General features: G+C 41.2%; 3 protein-coding genes across 6 annotated transcripts; 2 read left to right on the top strand and 1 right to left on the bottom strand.

Moving 5' to 3' along the window:
- Positions 1-705: 705 nt before the first annotated feature.
- Positions 706-4387, top strand: LOC308389500 (interferon-induced protein 44-like). The gene is made up of 8 exons (XM_080870951.1): positions 706-771; positions 1790-2283; positions 2526-2577; positions 2786-2981; positions 3079-3225; positions 3323-3494; positions 3686-3786; positions 3865-4387. Exons 2-8 carry the CDS (start codon positions 1803-1805, stop codon positions 4120-4122), a joined length of 1407 nt encoding a protein of 468 aa, XP_080727077.1. The 5' UTR covers positions 706-771; positions 1790-1802; the 3' UTR covers positions 4123-4387.
- A 723-nt stretch (positions 4388-5110) lies between these two features.
- Positions 5111-6705, top strand: LOC308389483 (growth arrest and DNA damage-inducible protein GADD45 beta-like). Its single transcript, XM_080870934.1, has 4 exons — positions 5111-5294; positions 5900-6001; positions 6119-6335; positions 6522-6705. The coding sequence occupies exons 1-4, from the start codon at positions 5257-5259 to the stop codon at positions 6624-6626; spliced, it is 462 nt and encodes a 153-aa protein (XP_080727060.1). The 5' UTR covers positions 5111-5256; the 3' UTR covers positions 6627-6705.
- Positions 6706-8675: 1970 nt separating this feature from the next.
- gng7 (guanine nucleotide binding protein (G protein), gamma 7) lies at positions 8676-17316 on the bottom strand. Of its 4 annotated transcripts, none has more exons than XM_080871419.1 (4): positions 17182-17316; positions 14432-14561; positions 13484-13599; positions 8676-13232 (listed from the first exon to the last, which is right to left on the bottom strand). In XM_080871419.1, the coding sequence occupies exons 3-4, from the start codon at positions 13562-13564 to the stop codon at positions 13107-13109; spliced, it is 207 nt and encodes a 68-aa protein (XP_080727545.1). In that variant the 5' UTR covers positions 13565-13599; positions 14432-14561; positions 17182-17316; the 3' UTR covers positions 8676-13106. The 4 variants fall into 4 exon arrangements, with proteins under 4 accessions (XP_080727545.1, XP_080727547.1, XP_080727548.1 ...); XM_080871421.1 differs by lacking the exon at positions 17182-17316 and adding an exon at positions 16918-17123; XM_080871422.1 differs by lacking the exon at positions 17182-17316 and adding an exon at positions 16941-17123.
- Between the last annotated feature and the right edge of the window lie 463 nt (positions 17317-17779).

Here is a 17779-nt window from a genome sequence, read left to right as displayed (position 1 = left end):
TGGATTAAGTCAGTAAATGTACGGTGTGGTCACTTTTCGTATAGGCAGTCTGTTTCTTATTTCTGCTGATTTTGCTATATGTTGCCATAAAAGTCAGTGAGTTTAAAAATGAATTTGGTTTTCACTGACTTGTTTTTCAGGAACAAAACAGGACAGGGAATCACGACTGAGGTTGTTATTGGGGAAGGGGTAAACCTACAAGGTTGTTTTTTAGAGGAAAAGCAGCCAACGTCCAAAGGAAAAAGTTTAAAAGTCTTTTGCCTGGAAAACTATTGCTTAAGACCGGTTTAAAAAAAATCAACAAGGTGTGGTTCCTTGAAGACGAAGTGTAAAGAGGAGTAACTCAAGACTTTTGCACAATACTGTATGTATGTGTATGCATCTGAATTTGATTATACTTAAAAAAAACCTCTGAAAATGACTAAAATACACATGAATAAAGGAACAAATACATACTAATTGAATAATTTATTCATAAGGCTCATTATACTGTATATTCCTCATAACTGTATTTCTTTCGGTGTATCATCAAAGACGCTTTTATAGCTTTTAGACTGAACTGCAAAACTCAGTATCACAGAAGAATCATGTTTCATGTCAAGTCTTATTGGTTGCACTCATTTTACAGCCTTTACAATGTGACCAATCACAACAGGGACAAAGAAAAAAGGTTTACTTTTACTTTCATTCCTGTTTGAACCTCCACAACACATTAAACCACTGCAGCGTGCCACAGACTGTATTTTTCCTGCATCAGTTTGTCTTCTGAAGGTGAGTTTGTTTTGATAACATCTAACTTCATCCACAGTGTGCATCTTTCTGCTGCAAGTATGACTTTTATCACTTCAGCGGGTTTCTTGAAGGTGGTTTTACTTTCAGTTTCTCTTTGTCTGAGAAAATGTTTCTGCCATTATATTTCTTGTTTGAGAATCAAACATGAAATGTTTTCTGTGCTGATTATCCTGCATAATAAAATTGGTAGCTGTAAATTAACATATTTTCTCCTGACTGCAAATATGAAAACTAGGAAAAGTGAAGTCAGATAAATAAAACCCCAAATTCTCAGAGCGTTACTTTAAAGTAAGCTGGCACTTCTGACTGACCAGTGTCATAGCTTGGTGTATGTCAACCAGATGTGGGCCAGAGGTCTGGCAATGATGACACTATTTATGTTCCTATTTTCCTATTTTAGTTAGAAGACACAAATGCCATGTTGCAATATTATACTGCTATGGTAACCAACGTTTCAAATGCAAGTTTGACAGGTTTGTCAGTGTACACTTTATCCAGAACCTAGTGACAGACAGTTTACTCGTCTTAATTAAGCTACACATTAGGCTGACATCTGGGGCCAGAGCTGAAACTGCTCTGGGCCAGCACAGGACCACCAGTGTGTCTGCAACTGGCTTTGTGTGGACCACATCTGGCAAACCAGATCTGGGCCACCAAAGGCCCGTCATTCTTTGTAGCATGTGGGCCATGTATAAGCACACTGTGTGGGCCAGATCTGGGCCATACCAATTTTGCTATGTGGACTGGTGGTGATTGTATTTTACATGTTTTAATGAAAGACAGCAAACGTGCCCTTCAAAAAGAAAGTGTTTCACAAGCAAAAGAGTTTTCAGTAAGGTGGGAGTGGGATGATTCACTTGCAGGTTTACATGACATTTTATTAAAAAAAACAAAAAACCCTTAATAACATATTATATAAATGGTCACAGGATGCATGTGCAGTTGTGGTTTTCTGAGATAACTTGTTAAACTTGATCTGATCTGTCTACATCATCAGGTGATTTCCCATCATGGCAGCAATGAAATCCGCCTTGTCTAAGGATCAGGAGAAGCAGCTCCTCTCTCTTTTCGGTCGTGTCAAACTCCATCTGCTCCACAAAGCCAGCATCCATGGGTTCACTGCTAATGTCTTCCACAGACACTGTGACAATCAAGGGCCCACCGTTATTGTAGCCTACAATGCTGCTGGGTTCATCTATGGAGCCTACACCTCCAAAGATTACACTCAAGGTGGAGAGGGTGTCAATGATGAGAAGACATTTCTCTACAGTATCAGTGCTGAGAGAAACAAACCACTGAGGGTAGCAGCTATCATCGGGCAGTGTGCTTTCACTGATGGAGGCACCGGTCCAAATTACGGTGCTCTGGTTTTCTTGCATGATGACAAACCTGAAGTGCAGTCAAATCCAGGCACAGGCTTCAACTTTCAGGCTGCAGATATGCATGGAAATGACTTGACACTGACAGAGTTTGAGGTGTATCGAGTTGAAGGTGTGTAAAAGTAATCCCTGAGTTTTATAGAATTAAAAAGATGTCTCCCATGGTTATACTTTCAAAACAGACATTTCATGACCATTAAGAAACGTGCTCATCTACTTGCAGAAATGGCCTCGTGCACTCATGAGCTTATGCTTAAACCAAGGCTTGTAATTTCACTGTGCACTTTTTAGAGAATTAATATTGATATGATTAAAAAGTGATCCTGTTCTTATTAATCGATTTTTCACTTATAGACCTAGAAGATCTCTTGCCCAAGCCCTGGAGGAACATCAAATGGACAGCTGAGTATGTAGAAACCTGCAGCACAGTTATTGGTGGTGTTTGTGTAAAATATATAAATTATGTTTGGATTTTGTAATTCTAAGAAAAACTAAATTGTTCATCATATGTTCATCATCAGTATAAGGTTATGTCATATCTTTTTTAGCTTGTCATCATGTAAACTTTTTGTGCTTGCACTCTGGGTGGTGTGGGTACATTTTCTTTCTTCTAGACAAAAACAGCAATTGATGAAGGCCATCCTGAACTATAAGCCTGACATCAAAACAGTACACCAAGCCCGTGTGTTGTTGGTAGGCCCGATTGGAGCAGGCAAGTCCAGCTTCTTTAACTCCATCAACTCAGCATTTCGAGGCAACATGACTTCCCAGGCCATCGCTGGCACAGCGGGGGAGAGTGTGACCACTCAGGTACTGGCACAGGACTTTTTGTATAACTGAATCTGCATGCTCTACCTGTAATGTACAGTGTTTTCCCATTAAATGACATTTTCTATCTTTTCTGTAGTTTCGCACTTACACCATCAAGGCAGGGAAAGGTGGTTGCGTCGTCCCACTGATCCTCTGTGACACAATGGGGCTGGAGGAAAAGGGTGGTTTGGACATTGAGGACTTGGTCAACATCTATAAAGGTCACATCAAGGATCGCTACCAGGTGCATTTCATGTTAACTGATTAAATAGTAAATGATTAAATACAAAAAACGTAGGCAGCTGATTGATAAGTAACAACTATGTTTTTTTGTACTTCAGTTTAGCACATCTGGCCCTATCCTAACAGATGCTCCTGGCTATCAGAAGCATGTGACTCTGAGTGACAGGATTCACTGTGTGGTTTATGTGGTCGACACCTGCAAGGTCTCTATTCTCAGCCAGAAAATGCTGGAAAAACTTTGTGCCATCCGGAGAAAGACTAATCAGCTGGGTCAGCAGAAAATCTTTTGATTTTTTTTTTTTTTTTTTTTTTAGAAAACATTGAAAACAGCACGTGCAGCAGGCAGTTTTATGTATATGTAAATATGTAAGGCTATATTAGGGAAATACAACAAAGGGTAAACCTTTTCTTGGTGTCAGTAAACTGTTTCAGTCATGATTTATATTTCCGGTCCCTCAAAGGAATTCCTCAGCTGTTGCTGATGACTAAAGTAGACGAGGCCTGTCCACTGGTGGCGGAAGACTTGAAGAATGTTTATCGCAGTTTTTACATCCAGAAGAAGGTGATGTTTTTAGATGCATTTACAGTAGCAGGTCAAAATTTGACATGACAATAATGCTCATTTAATCTGTGTAATCAGGCGCGTGAGCTGAGTGAGGCTCTGGGCATCCCGTTATCCTGTATATTGCCGGTGAAGAACTACAGTGAGGAGCTGGACCTGGACCAGGACACTGACACTCTACTGTTTGGTGCTGTGCAGCACATGCTGAACTTTGCAGACAGCTTTTTTGAGAACCAGGCTGAAATTCAGGAAGGGAATGATCAGATGGAGCTTTACAGATCCAGTGATATTTCCCGCCCTGATTATCAAGAACACAAAGAACATCAGATTATTTGAAATCCAAAACATATAAGCATCCCAAACCATTTCAATTCAGACCTTTTCAAAATGATCAATTAATTAGGTTCTCCAAGAGGGTTGCAACAAATGATCTTAAAGTAAAACCCTTGTATTGTGGGCAAACTGAAACTATATTTGTTTCATGAGTGAAACAGTAAAAACATTTATAAATATTCACTGTTCATTTCATGTCTGCAAAGATGTGCCAGCACGTTGCATGCTGCTTTCTCTCAACTAAAAGCCACTGGATCAAAGTGCTATATTTTTGCGCTCTGAAGCTAAAATCTTTGAGCTTAATTAAAGTCATTAACAGATGTCACGTGATCCAATCATGGGTCCTGATCAGCTTTGAGGTAGATCCTTAAGTCAAGCTTGAGTTTCAGATCCTTAGAAGCAGAGTCTGTTGTGTGCACTTCTTTTATTTTAATTAACTTGGATATTCTGAAAATATTAATTTGCAAATATATTCATCCTTGTCCTGCTCTTATTGTGTAAAAAAATAAAAATAAAGGAAAACAGAGAAAGTCAATGTGCTTTATCATATGCTTTATTTCAGTTTGTTACATATTGCAAATTTGACTCTAGGTCCATTTTTACTGATGATATAGTTCCACGAATTGCTTGCTTGCTTTATATGCATGACTGCAGTCTTTCAGTAGTAGGAGGGTTACATAGACGTTCCACCTTCATTCAGCCACTAGATGTCAGTCATAATTACATAATCACATCAGTCCTGTAAAGACGTTGTTATGAAAAGGTGATCTCTTATTACACAATTTTATCTCATAGTCCAACACGGGAGCTAGTTGGACCATTTCACTTGAACAGATGCATGTATTTGTTTATGCACAATATCAGTTATGTCAGAATGACAAGTGTACTTTTGTCCCGTAAAGTCATCACTCACTGTAACCATACAAACCCACGAGGCCACATGACAAGAAAATATGTTGGTTTTCCTTTGAGCCAATTGCAAAACTCGCCTAGTTTCGGTGCCGCCCACCTTCCAGCTTCACTATAAAACTGTGACGCAACGTTGCCAACAACAAACGCAGAAGAGACTGGCATAACTTTGGTACACCGGCAGTTGTCACGCATTTACGCAGTGGGATCGGTTTTTAATTTGCAATCATGATTCCCGAAGAAAGCTTTGCTTCCATCGAGAACAAGTAAGATTTCTTGCTTCAGCTCTATTTTTATGTTGGTTCAGCATGTGCATGTGCGTGATCATGTGCTGGAAGGGTATGTTGATCGTCCTTTGACCCCTCCGTTGTGTGGATTGCTTAGGCTGATGTAATTAAAGTGCTTTTTGGAAAGCTTTGATTTGAGACTGGAACGCAGAGACTTTCTGTTATTTAACATCTGGGTGCATAAAATGTTACAATCTTTTCTGTGCTGTCAAAGTTTGACACCCGCATAAAAGCCAAAATCCAGAGATTATGCATGAATTATTATGAGTCATAAGACCTCAGTATTAATATCTTTGTACTGGCATACACAATACTACGCATGCACGTTGCACAACATGCAGCGAAATTCCTTGAAACTGTAAAATGCGCATTTATGGCTTGTTTTATATCACCACAATCATCCCCATGCATGAAACTGATAATGAAACTGATCTGAGCGTGTATTTCAGTGTTCTAACGACTTTTAATTCAATTAATATGGAAGAGGGGGGATTTTTGAAGCAGTGCTGCATATATTTAATACCACTAATGTTTTGTCATATTGCAGAATACAAAAGGCTAACTGTCCTGTCCTTATCCCTTAGGATGCAGTCTGTAGGTCTGGCTCTGGAGGAGTTGCTGGTAACTGCTCAGAAACAAGGCTGTCTCACTGTTGGCATTTATGAATCAGCCAAGCTTCTTAATGTGTGAGTTGAAAGTATTAATTTTGGTTTGTGCTTCTCTTCTCATTGCCCAAACTGATCACCCCCATACATGTGAATTCAGTTTTTTCCTCATTTTTCTTCTTTTCTCTTCCCCCTCAGAGATCCAGACAGCGTGGTGCTATGCGTGCTGGCAGCCGACGATGAAAACGATGTGGCGCTGCAGATCCACTTCACGTTGCTACAGTCCTTCTGCTGCGACAGCGGCATCACCATCTTGCGAGTCTCTGGGTTTCAGCGACTCCAGCGGCTGCTGGGAGCTGTGGATGCCAACAGGAACCAGGAAGAGCACAGAGACCTTCATTGCATGCTGGTTACGGTGTGTTGACTCAGCATAGTGGCTACCTCTTATGTAACTGAAAGGCAGATGGTGATCTTTTTCATGCACAATTTTCAGCTAAGATATTGCACCTTTTCTTTCTCATCGCCTTGTGATTTTTACTCTTACTTTGCAGGTTCAATTCAAATTGAACGCTGGACATGATTCTTTTTTTCTCCCACACAGAATCCTCAGGCAGAGCACTGCAGACTGCAGGAAGTGGGGACCTACTGCCAGGAGAGTCGGCGCCTTGACCAGTGGGTGCCTGAACTAGTCCTGCAGGAACGCTGAAGGGTCTGCATACAGGAACTTTTGTGGCCAGATACTGATACACTGAAGGATCTTTATGCTCAAGCAGGGATGACCTGGAGTGTAGTCCACTATCCTTAATGACCAGCAAAACCATGGACTCCCACTCAAAGACTAGTGAAACAGCTGGACTGGACACTGGTTTCTAGAATCTGTACTTGTGCAAAAGATACAGAGAGAAAAGTCACAATGTTTTTACAATGCCATCAAAACACAATCTGTTTTGTGTTGCTCTCTGGGTGCTCACAATGTCTATGGGGTGTGACATAGCAAACATTAAGAGGAGTAGTAGTTTTGAAAGGAACACATCCACACCCATCTTATACCTGGAAGTCTTGTTTGTTTGACTGGACAGGAATGTTGCAGTGCTGAAACTGTACCAGACATTCCTGGGAGAGTCCCAGAAAAGGAGAGGAGAGGTGTGTGTTTGTATGTGTGGTATGTCTATGTGTGGTATGTATTTACAATACTTGTATTTTTCTGTAGAAAAGACTGGGTGTGCATTCTTAAAATGAGCAGCTGAAAGCTGCTGGGGAATTGTCACCATGGAAACTGAAATGGAAATAATGTTAAAGACACACAGGACCTATTGACACCAGAAGAAACAAAAGAAAAAACAATGTAAAGAGACTCCGAGGATGAAAAAATTTAGGCAGGATCCGAAATTCCCAATGATGCAGAACGCCTGTGCTGTCTGATCCGGACAGATCAGCTTTAAATGTATTGTAAAAATATCAACTTCTTTGTGCCTTCAAGAGTGCTGCCTTTCTGATAAATAACTAATGTAAAGTGGCTACACTGTTAATTTATTGATTGTATTGTTTTTTTGTAGTTATTTGTAATCTATTTTGTGCTCTGTTATCTAAGTAAATAAATTATTTTATTCATAAATTCTTCTTGTTCCTGGGGCTTCTGCTCAGATTTCAAAACAAAAGCCATGTGTGCGTCATGGAACCTGCTGAGTCACGCAACTACAGTTTACATTCGGGCTGAAGTCATGGAAAATGCATGCACACTTAGGGCAAAGTCTTTGTCATTGCCAGCCCCTTCTATTGTCGTGAGCATAAGTCAGTGAGAATGAAACTGGGGTGGGGACAGAAACTCACTAAAACAAGCATAACAAGCTCATGCAGACCTACTGTCCCTACAAGTCAGGAAGTAATGAAGCATTACAGGAAAGACGCATTACCTGCGTGTCAAGTGTTTTTATTTATTCCCTAGCCAGATTCCATACATGCATAACAAGAATCTTTTAAAAATGTAAGTTTTGCATTATATATTGCAGCTAAAGCCCTGCAACAATGTTGCATGCAAATAACATAATGTGTGTTTGTGCGTGTGTGTGGGTGAAGCCTCTGATCCCTCTATTATCTCTGCTTAATCTCAGGATCTTCCCTCTGCTTTGCAATCTATTCCACCCTCTGCTCTCACATGGCTGTTCACAGCCCTGTCTGCTGCTAGAGGAGAGAGGAACATATTGAGGCACATGGACCTCACACTTGTTTACAATCACACAGGGTAGTGACTGGTGAGGGGAGTGTCTTCTCAAAGGCCATGGCTCATCCAGCCTAAATCCGATTGGCTGTGACTTGCAGAAGGGTCATGGGAAGTATGGTTTGAAACTTGGAGACAAGCTTGTAACGGTTGAAAGCACACTCCAAAGGGCACAGTGAAGGCCTGAGACGGCTACAACAATGGAATTCCTGTGAAATGACCAAACTGGGAGACTTTTACCTAGCTCTGCTCTTTGTTTACTCTGTTTGATGCATTCTCTTACATGCATCATGCGCTGCACATCGTATACCAAGTAGGCCAGAGAGCATGTTTCTGCAAGTGCATTGTAAATTGCAGTTGCATTTTTAAACCAATAAACTGCAGATAATAATCAAAAACACTAATATTCTGCAGCTATACCAGCAGCTCTGCGAGGCTCATACTGGTATTGTATCTGATGTTTGTGATCTGCCCAGTAAACTTGAAATACACTGATGTTAACATCAAAACAAAATAAAAAAAACAATACAGGAAAAGTTTGTTATTATATCATCTTTTTATTAATGTTATCTACTTCTCAATATCATCTTTTTTAAACAGCAATATCCACAAAATATTAACAGTGTGCAAGAAAACATGAGTTATGGCACATCAGAGAACAGTTACAAAAAATAGATATATTTTCTTCATAGTCAATCAAGGCAAAAAGATACATATACTGTATGCATACACAGGAGATCAGAGCACAAAAGATGATTCTCAGGAAGGGATCGGAGCCAAATCAGAGAAGCTTGATATGAAAGTCCAACAGGGAGGAGCCTCGGCTCTCCTCACCAAGCTTGAAATGAATTTCGAGAGGCTTGCATTTTTGCGCACAACACCAGTAAATTTCCACTTTGAGCCGTGTGTTCCACTTTTAAGACTGTTTAAGACTGCCCCCCACCTCCAAGTCCAGCATTTACATGATATACACCACTATAAGGCAAACTAACAACCAATCAATCAGACAAACCAGCAATCCAAGCTGTGTGTCTCTGATTGAAGCCCAACCATGGATGGAATGATAGTAATAAAAAAAAAAAAAAGCATATGCTTGGCAATACCAGGACATCTGTGCGTGTGGTTGTGTGTGTGTATGTGCATTTGTCTGATGATAAGTTATGCATGTATGTTTCCTTGTGTTAAACCTCTGCAGCAAGAATTCTCTTTCACTTTAGCTTGCAAAGAAATGAAACGAAAGTGTTTATCACATTCCTGTAAACTGACAGGGAATCAGTTCTTTCATCTTAGAATAGTTCAGGTCCTTGATAAGCAAACCCAGGCCAAATAAGTACGTATAGTTAAGCCAATACTGTTGCTATGCCATCACATGTCTTTAGGTAGTTCCTTAAAAAAAAAGAGCACCGTTTATTTATATCAGCCTAATTAATCTCTTCAATCATCCCTTTCATCATATCTGCTTCTAGGGCTACCTGCTTTAACTTAGCATAAAGATAAACAGCTTGAAACAGCCAGGCTAGCAGCAACAAAACCTGTCTACCAGCACCTCTATGGCTCACTGTGATAATGGCAAAACATTAAAGTCATATAACACCTTGACTGAGAACTTTAAAAGAGCTTTTTTGCAGGTGAACAGAGGCGTTTCTCCCTGTTTCTTGTCTTTAAGGTAAGCTAACCAGCTGCAGGAGAAAGCAAATATACACATTTCCTCAAATGTCAACATGTTCCTTTACGTATCCAAGGCTTACGTTAGTGGTAATGAAATTATTTGTTTTGCCACATTTCACCTGATCAGTTTTAGCCTGTGACACAATCCCCCTTTTCACTCTTCAAAATATGCAGACTGATTAAGTGAGAAAAGGAGGAAGTGCAAGCCATATATGTTGTTCTGACTTGTGGTATCACATGACCTTTCCTCTGGTCAGACTAACCCTGACCTAGAACTGCAGGACTGCAGTACTATAACATTACAGTCTAACACTGCAGCACTGGAGGCACTGCTCGTTCTTACGCACTGTGTCACTCGCACAAACACACACAGACCATGCACACGAGCACACACTTGCACGCTCCTCTATTTTCTCCTCTCCACCTACTGCTCTGCCAAATCATCCCTTTTCAGCTACCAAACACAAGCACCCACACACACGCACGCACACTTGCACACCCTCTCTATGGCCTTTCTCCAGCTCCTGCTCTCTATACTTCTATCTTTGTCTGTATCATAAGCCATTGGCTACAGTGCAAAAACACAGATGCTAAGCAGCGATTTAAACTGGTAATTAATCACAAAGCTGAATTTTTAAAGGAATCATTTGACATTTTGGGAAATATGCTTATTCTCTTTTTTTCCCTTTCACACAGTTTGAGATTGCTAAAGGTAACAATTACAATTATTCTAATGCCGATTTGTCTAAACCCCACACATTCCCAGGTACGCATGAGCACGTGTGGATGCAAACAACTCTTTCCACCCACCTCCAAAGTCTGTATAGCAGCTGGGTCACACTGACCTAAGTGACATGAAAGCAGAAAACTAGTAGGACGAACCCTTGTGACTCTCTGTCAGCAGATATAAGCCATGTCCAAATGATCCCACCCTCGGCTAAATGCTAAAGTGTAAATATGATGGAAGGAAGATCCCCTCTCTCACCAATTCTCCTTACAGCTATTAACCTTTTACCTCTGATAAACATCATTCAAGCTTGAAAAGCACCCAAAGCACAGGATGTAGGTGTGTGTTGCATGTTGGTCTAGATGCCTGTTGCCCCCAAAAAAACAAAAACTAAAAAAAACAAGGACAGCTTTGGTGTTAAAGGTCAGATCAGGAGGTTGGTTTTGCACCACCGTAATGAGGTCCGATGTTGATTCATCTTGTTACGGGGCATGACTCTAAACCAAACACAGCTTTTGTTTCCGGTACATTACTTCATCCTCATCGGTTTTATATGTGGCCGAAACCAACCTCAGCTATCGCAGGCCTCTAAAACCTGATTGACGTAAAAAAGGAAAAAGCAAAGGACAGACGTGATCCTGATTGACAGAATAAGTAGTACTAAAAAAATCCAACATCCACAGAGGGGAAATCTGTGTTCTGAGTTTGTATCTTACAAACACTGTACAGGGTAATACTCAACTGACCAGGTTCCATGGACTCCATAGAAAGAAGAGAACTTAAAAAAAAGAAAAAGAAAAAAAAGAAAGCCAAAACAGCTACTCTTCAACTTATCACTTCTGCACATGTCTGAAAGAAAGTTTATACACTTAGTTTTTTTTTTCTCTTAATTAACTTGATTTTTTTCTTCTTCATGTTTCAGTTTTTACAATCAAGTTTGGTTTGTCAGACAGGAGGAGCGCTGTGGAGGAGACGAGGATGGAGGGACACAGAAAGGAGACTGCCAGCTCCTACTGATCCAGCCTGTGACCAAGCTGGGATAACATCAGAGTGAGCTCTTATGCTGGGGAAACTGGGACCTTTAGACTGGTGAAGGCAGGTAATCTGATTAATAGCCATAATTGCAAAGCATTAAAACAAGATGTAAACCCCTTGAACAGAGAGGTGACTCCTTATTTTCAGACTACCCACTCCTCTCATTTTCGTTCTATTCACCCTACAAGAACTAGTAATCGAAATATATATGGGCTGAGAGGGTGGGAAGAGGGCACCTTCATTTTTACTTTCTATGTCTGGGTCATCTCCTCCAGCCTCGCAGTCCCTTACAGAATGATTCTCTGATGTGATCATTCTGTGGCCTCGCCCTCTCTTGGGGTAAAGCACAGGGAGGCTTGATGTACAGTAGATCTGGTTAGGTATTACCCCTGGCTTACAACCAGATATCCTGTTATTTCATTAATGCAAGCAGGAAAACAAACCTGATCCGCCAGGGGCAACACCTACGTGAAAAGAAAACGATCTAAAAAAATGTAAAATATTGTCCTATCTGTTAAGTAATGCTTCAACAAAATATCTAAAACGTACATTGAGTTCACAAACAAGTATTTCTTAAGAAAAAATGCAGTAAACGTCTGCGGTTAATAGCTTGAGTTCTGTGTAGAGCCGTTCACTGCTTGCTCTCATAGGTGCAGATCTGGGATCAGCTTAGACATCAGCCCGTGGCGGCTATCATGAGCCGCAGTGGAATCAGTGACAGCAGATCAGCATCTAGAAAGGAATTTTTGTACAGGTTGGCACAGCTGGAGGCTTGGCCAAAGGCTGCAGGCAGCCATTGTGAGGCCACAGGCAGAGAAGGTCTGTTGATACAGGTTTGGGTGGGAACATGCTATGGCCTGATAAAGGCAAAGGCTTTAGCCAGTTGCTCCAAAATGACCCAAGAATGAAGCTTTCATACTTTTTAAAAAAAAAATCTCCCACAGAAAAAGAAGCATTTATTGAACTTTTAATGGGACACGAGGTCCAGTTTGGCACAATTGGCCTAGCGCCTACCACTCATTCTGTTTTTTTGCACATGCATCCTCCCACCGCCTGCCTATGGCACAGCTACCCATCTTTGAACCAACACCTCATTTCACGATAACAAAAAAAAAAGAAAATGCTGATTTCCTATCGATCATTAATGTCCAAATCCCTTTTCAATTTTAGCTGAAACTTGTAGTTAATTCACCAGCATATGTGAATAATACCAAAGCACCTTGGATCATACTCAGTGATATACTGATCTCAGCCACTGTGAGCGCAGCATACCCTTCCCCTAGCTGTTGCTCCGGTGTATGGCGCTTTTCCAGAGTGGCGATTCTGGGAGCGTGTGTGTTTCTGTGTGTGTGTGGATGCTCGACAGCCCTGTAAGATCAGACATGGCTGCTCCAAGGTGTGTCTTGGTAAATGCGGGGATCTAGTTAAATGGCAAAAGTATACGTTTATGTGTTAGTGTGTATATGTATGTGCAAGAGTGTGTGAGAATGTGTGTTTGTGTGTGTGTGCGTGAGAGGGGTAGGAGAAGCAGGAAGCAGCTATAGGATGATGCAAGGTTTCTTGTCCTTGAAAGGGTTTTCAGAGGTGGGAACACCAACCAGCAGAGGGTCGCTACGAGCGTGCTGCTCACAGTAACTCATCAGGTCTGCTGCTGCTTTAGACACCTGACCGGACAGAGGGGGGAGGGAGAGAAAAGGAGGAAGGGCATGGGGGAAGGCAAAAAAGGGGATAGATAAGAAGGTGCGAAATTTAAAATGAGGGCATTGGAGGTAGAAGAAAAAATTAAGTTGTAAGGGTAAATGAAGGAAGAAGCAGCAAAGGGGGAACAAGAATGAGTAGAGAGGGAGAGCAGTTAAATGTGTATGAATAATTACGCACTCACATTTGCTAACACAGCAGAAAACGGTTGTTTTACCTTAATGCGCTCAATCCCTGCCTCAATCCTCAGCTGTTCCACCAGTTTCCTGGCCTGGGCGATATTATTAGTGGTAGACATACTGATCCATGAGAATACACCAACACAGGAGAAAACTGAAGGAGTGAAAAAACAGAATGAGTTGTGTTTGGTTTACTTCACTAGATTTGTCAGAGACCAAGAAACATTAATTTCATGTATACTTAATAGAGATGTGAATTTAAGTACTAGATAATTCCCTGATTATTCCCTGAAACTGTCCTTTATAGCACTGCTAAATGAATCGCACAAAAGCAAACAAAAAAGAAAGCCTGCAGAGGATCAAATATAAACAAAGCACAACAAAGAGTGTAATATTTTTTGGTTTTTTGCCATTAGATCAGAAATGAAATGATGGCTTAAATTCCCTTTTTAGTGTTATGGGTCATAAATTTAAATCAGTTAAGAGGATTGTGTGGAACGTCAGCTGGAGCGCTATAGCACCACCATGAGGTGACTACATAGTAGTGCAGCAGAAATTTAGAGTGAAACATAGCAGCATTTTAATTCATAATATGACGATTGAAAGCAACAGTGTAACGACAATGTAACCAAAAATGAATTTGATGTTTAACAAAAAAGCAATTAAATAAAAGCCCTTATATTAAAGATGCTAATACGCATCAGCATCTGATATTAGTCTTCTGAATGTAATTCACACACTGCACAAACAACATGTTGAAATAGGAATACACCATTAGGTTGTTGTAATAAACCTCAGTGAGATCTTTGGGATTGAGAATGTTGTGATCCAGACATTCAAATAAATTCATTCCACATTCCACTGCCTCAGGGACTCCTGAGTCCACTGGGTAATTCACAAGAAAATTCGAGTTTAAGATACTTTGCAGATTAAGCAGCCTAGGAATGTGGAACGTGATACAGTGACCACAGCAAACAGAGTATTACCTGGCTGATGGTGTGCAGACAGGACTCCCTCTGAACACTAATATGAATGGATGGAGGCGGTCTGAGCAGTGCAGGAACGGCAGTCACAGTTACAGAGCTGGATGGCGGCTGAGCTTACATTGGCTTGTCTCTGTGTAAAAGAAGAATGGGCAAACAAGTGAGCTGCCTGCTGATAAAGCTACGTTATAAACAGGCAGTTCAGTAGTCATACACATTTCAAAATGTTTGCTTCTGTTTGCTTTTACAAATAGGTTTCAATTTTTCCACATCTCCACATACAGAGAGGTTTTACTGTTTTAGCAATGAGTTAGCAAAGCAATAAAAACTAAAGGTGAGATAACGACTGCAAATATGAAAACTGCAATAAAAAATATTACCATGACACAGCTGCTACTTCAAACACAAGAAAATGTCATACTCATCATATCCATTAACTATCATATCCATCATCGCAACCTCCTTTTCTTTCACAAAGCACCTGTGAGAGCACTTTTCTGAATGGGTGGTGGGACATTCTGTCATATGGAGGGTGGGGTGGTCCCAAACTCATTTTAAATCACTACAAACCTTCAGATTAACACAGCAGGAAACTTGCTTCTGTAGATGTGAACAACACATACCTCAAATACATCACAACGAGCATGTTACCACCGGGTCTCTCAGTCTGTGTCTCTGTCTGTCTCCCTCTCTAAGGAGGAGAGTCCTGCTTTAATTACTCCTGCTGTGGAGTCTTTCAGAGATTCATGTCTGTAATTAGAGCTGTGTGTGTGTGTGTTTGTGTGTAAGAGAGGGAGAGAGAGCGAGAGAGAGAGAGAGAGTGAATGAAGCTAGAGATTACCACTGTAACACCTGAACAAATTCTCATTCTGCCTTTGCCTGCACGTTGGCATTAACAGACTTATGCGGCTTTTTGCCGATTTTCCTCTATCCAAATTCTAATTTTTAATCCTAATCTTGAATCTTGAACCCAAATCCTAATTCAGGAACAACATATCTTCATTTCTTTCCTTTAGACACTCACAGGACTTGAGAGTTGCACTGATTTCAATTAGGAGTACACATATTCATAGAAACTGAAGATAGCAAAAAAAGGCATCATGTTTGGCAAATTGTGGCACATGAATCTTCCTAAATGAACTGCTTGTAAGAGACAGAAATACTGACCCTAGCCTTACTTGGCACTAGATTTCTTTTTTCCCCTTTAACCACAAGTGCCCAATACTGACCCCAGAACTAAAATATAATGTACACACATGGGCCTCTGTCCAACAATGGGGGGTGAGTCCCTTGGTTATGGCTGTGTAAACAGATAACCCTCAGATGTGTCTATAACAAGTGCAAATAAACAGAGACAAACACCTGTTCCCTCACAACACATTCTACGCTTCTCATTATCTGTCAGGATTTAATGAATGCTCCTAAATCACAGCGTGCAGCATCACTGGAAGCCAAGCGCAGAGTATATGCATATGAATATAATAAAAACTCAACTCTATAAGACTTATTGCAGGGATTGTTCACATGCTGATGCATGCCTTTGACACAAACATGCTAACATTAAAGGACAAGGCAGCACTTGCATCCTCTTTAGTTATAAGCTGCTGTTCCTTTGAAACATAAATGTGTGCTTTTTTCTGTTCTATCAAGTGGGTGAACCACGGTGGTTTCAACTGGCAGAGCCGCTGCATACAAAATAAAGTACCAGATATACTTAAATGACTCATTTATCACTTCATAGACACTACTAACCTAGTTCTTTAATTTCCTCAGCCTGTTGATTTTTCAAACTTTTTGCTATGGCGCATACCGTGCCGAGAGAAGAGAAGCCTTTAAAAACAGCAGACGAAATTCTCCCCCAACACAGCCACATCTCTCCCTTCTTGCCCCAAACTGAACGCCTTTCTACTTAGCAGAAGCAAAACATATACGCTAAGCTGATCATTTGATTCGGCCTGGTCAACATAAACACCACCAGAGCTGGACAGGCCTCAACCAGCGAGCACACAGAGGCTCTCAAGACGCGCAAAACTGCATCAATCCTTATTGATCCAAGCAGCTCCTGAGCGTTGATCGGGCCTACAGTACGAAGCCATGTCCTCTGCTATAGGGCCTGCTCGCTGCTCTACCGTGTGAAAGCACAATGCGGGCATTTTGATGGATAGAACAGCATGTCCTCTCTCCCGTGGCTATCCACGTACCACACACACTTAAACGCATAGACTCAACAGAGCCAACATACAGACGAATACGCACGGGAGCGCAAACACAGTGCACATATCAAAGCCAGATATATTTATCCCAGTGAATAACAGACTACACCGCTCCGGGTCTGCAAATAGGCCCTGATTGTTAGCCGTGGGAGCAGGGTGGTGACATGTTTTGAGGGAGGCAAGCTCCGGCAAATATAAACCCATCCAGCGACAACGAGCACAAGACCGGAGCGCATGCCGTTATATTCCGCTATTATGCAAATTGATACGGCCTACTTCGGCATATAAGATCATGTTACTGTGGCTCGTGCGTCCTCAGAGTCCAGCCGAGCTGAAGGAAATCTTCCACTGACCCTGTCCCCGGTCCTCCCCACCCTCTCTGCCGGCAAAGGGCTGGGGAAATCCGGATTCGTGACACTGACGAGCCCCCTTTTCGCTGCAGCCGCCCTCAGTTGCGAGAATGCGGGGCTGCAGCAGCACACAGAGGCGCTACAAATATTATGCACGGGGAGAAAAATAGCCAAATATCTCCAAACTCACCTCCGAATGTGCTGTATTGGTGATTTAAAGGGCCAGATCCGCTGGTTTCTCACACTCTCTGCGCGTTCACTCCCCGTTTTCACCGAGCCAAACGCCTCCCCCTCCGTTACCAGTGCCTGTCCACTCCTCTACCCCCCTCCTTCTCTCTTCCTCCCTCTCTCCTTCTCCCTCCCTCGATCCGATGGGGTGACAGCAGATTTAGCAAGGGGCTCCCAAGGAAGCATTTTTAATGATCTATAGCTATATATACCCTGGGAAAGTATCCTCCAAACAACAGAATTTTAAATGGCAGACTAGATTTGCCAGATATACGTTCACAAATAAATAAATAATGCAAGTCATGTATAAAATGACGGCTGCTCCTAGTGACTCCTGTATTGTAAAGTGTAGAATGGGCACTTGCACGAACTGAAGCCCCATTGAAATGTTGTTAAAATGCATTTCTTTACGTCCTCTCAGTGTTATAATAATAATAATAATAATAATAATAATAATAATAATAATAATAATAATAATAATAATAATATTTACAATGATGACCAAATCTCAGTTTCTAGGAACTTTGGGCCAATCTAATCTGACCTTTTATTTGCTGTAA

The sequence above is a fragment of the Rhamphochromis sp. 'chilingali' genome, assembly GCF_963969265.1.
Source record: "Rhamphochromis sp. 'chilingali' genome assembly, chromosome: 21".
Lineage (NCBI taxonomy): Eukaryota > Metazoa > Chordata > Actinopteri > Cichliformes > Cichlidae > Rhamphochromis > Rhamphochromis sp. 'chilingali'.
Note: the sequence above shows the minus strand (reverse complement) of the source record. Positions and strands in the feature narration are given on the sequence as shown.